The 2,714-nt window shown below is 33.2% G+C and overlaps 1 protein-coding gene across 1 annotated transcript; it reads left to right on the forward strand.

The window, feature by feature from the left end:
* Window positions 1-230: 230 nt before the first annotated feature.
* Window positions 231-2,336, forward strand: LOC130012388 (carbohydrate sulfotransferase 11-like; the record flags this gene model as incomplete). Its single annotated transcript, XM_056100219.1, has 2 exons — window positions 231-581; window positions 2,325-2,336. Coding segments are annotated over 2 exons (363 nt in total), but the record flags the coding sequence as incomplete, so codon positions are not given.
* Between the last annotated feature and the right edge of the window lie 378 nt (window positions 2,337-2,714).

Genomic DNA, 2,714 nt, shown 5'->3' on the forward strand with positions numbered 1-2,714 from the left:
TTACAAGGGGCCATTTTGTGTATGATCTTAAACATAAATTTGTTTATTGTGCAGCGGAAAAAGCCGGGTCTACCTTTTGGAGAAGATTATTTCAGATAATTGCAGGCGTATCAAATAAAACAAGCCCCTTTGATATACATTCGGATAGTGCTCTCGGTGGAGACCAGAAAACATTCCGCCCCATTTCGTTTGATTTTATCCACGCTCTACTTCAAGAATCGGTAAAATTTGTGATTGCCAGGGATCCATTTTCAAGACTTTTTTCTGGTTTTGCCAATAAATTATTTGAAGTTAATCCCAGCTTCTGGTCAACAGTTGGTCGAATAGTTATCAGAAATACAAGAACAAATGCAAGTAAAAAAAGCTTGTCGTTTGGCCATGATGTAAGTTTTCCCGAATTAGTTAAATACGTCATTATGTCAGAAAGAAGTGGTAGTTATAGAGACGGACATTTTATTCCTATATCAGACCACTGCAGACCATGTCAAATAAAATATGATATAGTTGCTAAAATGGAGACCATTAAAGAAGACACTATGTTTGTATTGAAACGACTAAATATGACACATGTTGATGAACTGGTGAAAGCTATAGAAAGTCTTGACGAAGTATCGGAATTAGATTCAATAATAACAACCTCTCAACACACCTTGCGGCGGCTTACACCGTCATTGCCGGTTTCGAAAGCAGAAGGTCTTCGCCGAACATGGAGAAGTTTTCAGTACAGAGGTTACATCGGAAAACACATTAAATATCCTTTAAGTAAAGAAGAAGAAGAAACTATCAACAATGAAGGGTTAACTCAAATATTTCAAAATGCTGTAAAATCATCAGGATCTAGAAAATCTCGTTTAGAAAACCGCCAGCTTGTTTTACAAGAAGCCTACAGCCAAATACCATTAGAAGATTTGCAGGCCTTAAGTGATATATTTAAGACGGATTGTGGTGCTTTTGGATATGATTGTAAACCAGATTATATTTTTAAAAAATCAGAAAAGGTTCAGACTAACTTTTTGGATATATGGAGTGCTTAAGCTTGATATTAATGTTAAACATACATTATGCAAGAGTTAAATCTGACTATTGCAGGTCTTTCTTTAGGCCTAAAATGTTATATAAAGTATTAATTAGACATTTTTTTTAACAAAACAAGGTCTTAATCAACTCTTGATGGCATCGATTTTAACTAGATTAGAACTGTTCGCCATTTGAAAATTTAATTTAAAAATGAGAAAGCGAGGCTATGTGTCAAATATTGTAAAAGTGGTTTCTTTTGATTGTTTTTATCTGAATATAAGAGTGATCTAATATTGTTGTTTCTTATTAATTTATTAAGCGAAGATAATGGTGAAATTTAAGCTAGATTATTTATATCTTCCAAAAATCTCGGCACTATTAAGATGCCACGTGTAGGATTAAACTCATTTTTGATTGGTGGAAGACTATTTACGAAAGACGCCCATTACTCGATACGAAGTCTGGTTGGCCAGACCTAGATTCCGTTTGGTTAAATATGTCAATTACTGAGTAATGGCGTTGGTTAAATCCTAGCGTATTGTTTTAAAAGTTTAAGCTGGCACCATTAATCTTACTTAATTACAATCAATAAAGGGCCCTCTATTAAAGCTCTTCGATATAAGTATACAATTATATTAACATTCTTAAGATCTATTGACACCCAATCAGCGTCAAGGTTGATTTATGCTTTTTAGTGCATTCTAGCCCCAACGTCTTTAATAAACATAATATGTACATTTAAAATAAACTATATAATCTATAAAATATGCATTCTTTAAAATACATAAAAATAAAATATCTAAAATAAAATATTGGTGCATATTTCGTCAATATGCACTGTAACAATATACCAGTCCCCTGGTTACCACAATGCGTACATCTAGTCAAAACTACTAAAAGTGATAACTTGGCTCAGAATGAAGTAATTTGAATGAAATTTTCAATTTTTTTATTTTACATTATCTATTTTTGAGCTATTATAGCAAGAATGGCCAGCTCTTTATCTAAATATCACATAATGTATCTTTAAAGATATCTATTTATATTAAAAGGGGAAATTCCAGACAATATATTTCAGGGAATAAAACTGGCTAATTCTAGATGAAATAATGAAAAAGTGACGAAATTGATTCCCAACAATGTCAAAATGGAAATATAATATTGTTAGGTATATGGTCATCTTGAATCGTCAATTTTTATAAGACTTCTAATTTTATGTTGAACCGTAGCCCCATTACCAGCTGTTATCACAAAACAATATATGTATTTATTGATTTCTTAGAATCTATCTTTTTTTTCACTTTCAGCATTCTTGTTAATGATTACGTAATTATTCGCGTAAAACATTGTATGTAAGAATGGGTTATTTAAATGAAATTAGGGAGGGCTGCAGAAAACTGGAACGATTTCTTTTATTGATCAGTGATTTAAAGTTAGTCTTCAATCCAACATATTTACCAGTGAATCTATAAATAAAAAAGGAAATGAAAAATGAAATGAAATGGGGTTTAACGTCCTACTGTTCTGCTCCTAACCTGGGCTAATGAAGACGGGCATACGCCATACAGTGTGCTGTGAGGGAAATTTTGCCCGGGCAGCGGCGCTACGGCCTACTCTTATATCGAATTCCAACTGCCAATGGATCTTTTACGTGCACGCCAATGTGTACACGGGACCTCGGTTTTTCGTCCAATCCG

Source organism: Patella vulgata, chromosome 4 (assembly GCF_932274485.2).
Source record: "Patella vulgata chromosome 4, xgPatVulg1.2, whole genome shotgun sequence".
NCBI classification, from domain to species: domain Eukaryota; kingdom Metazoa; phylum Mollusca; class Gastropoda; family Patellidae; genus Patella; species Patella vulgata.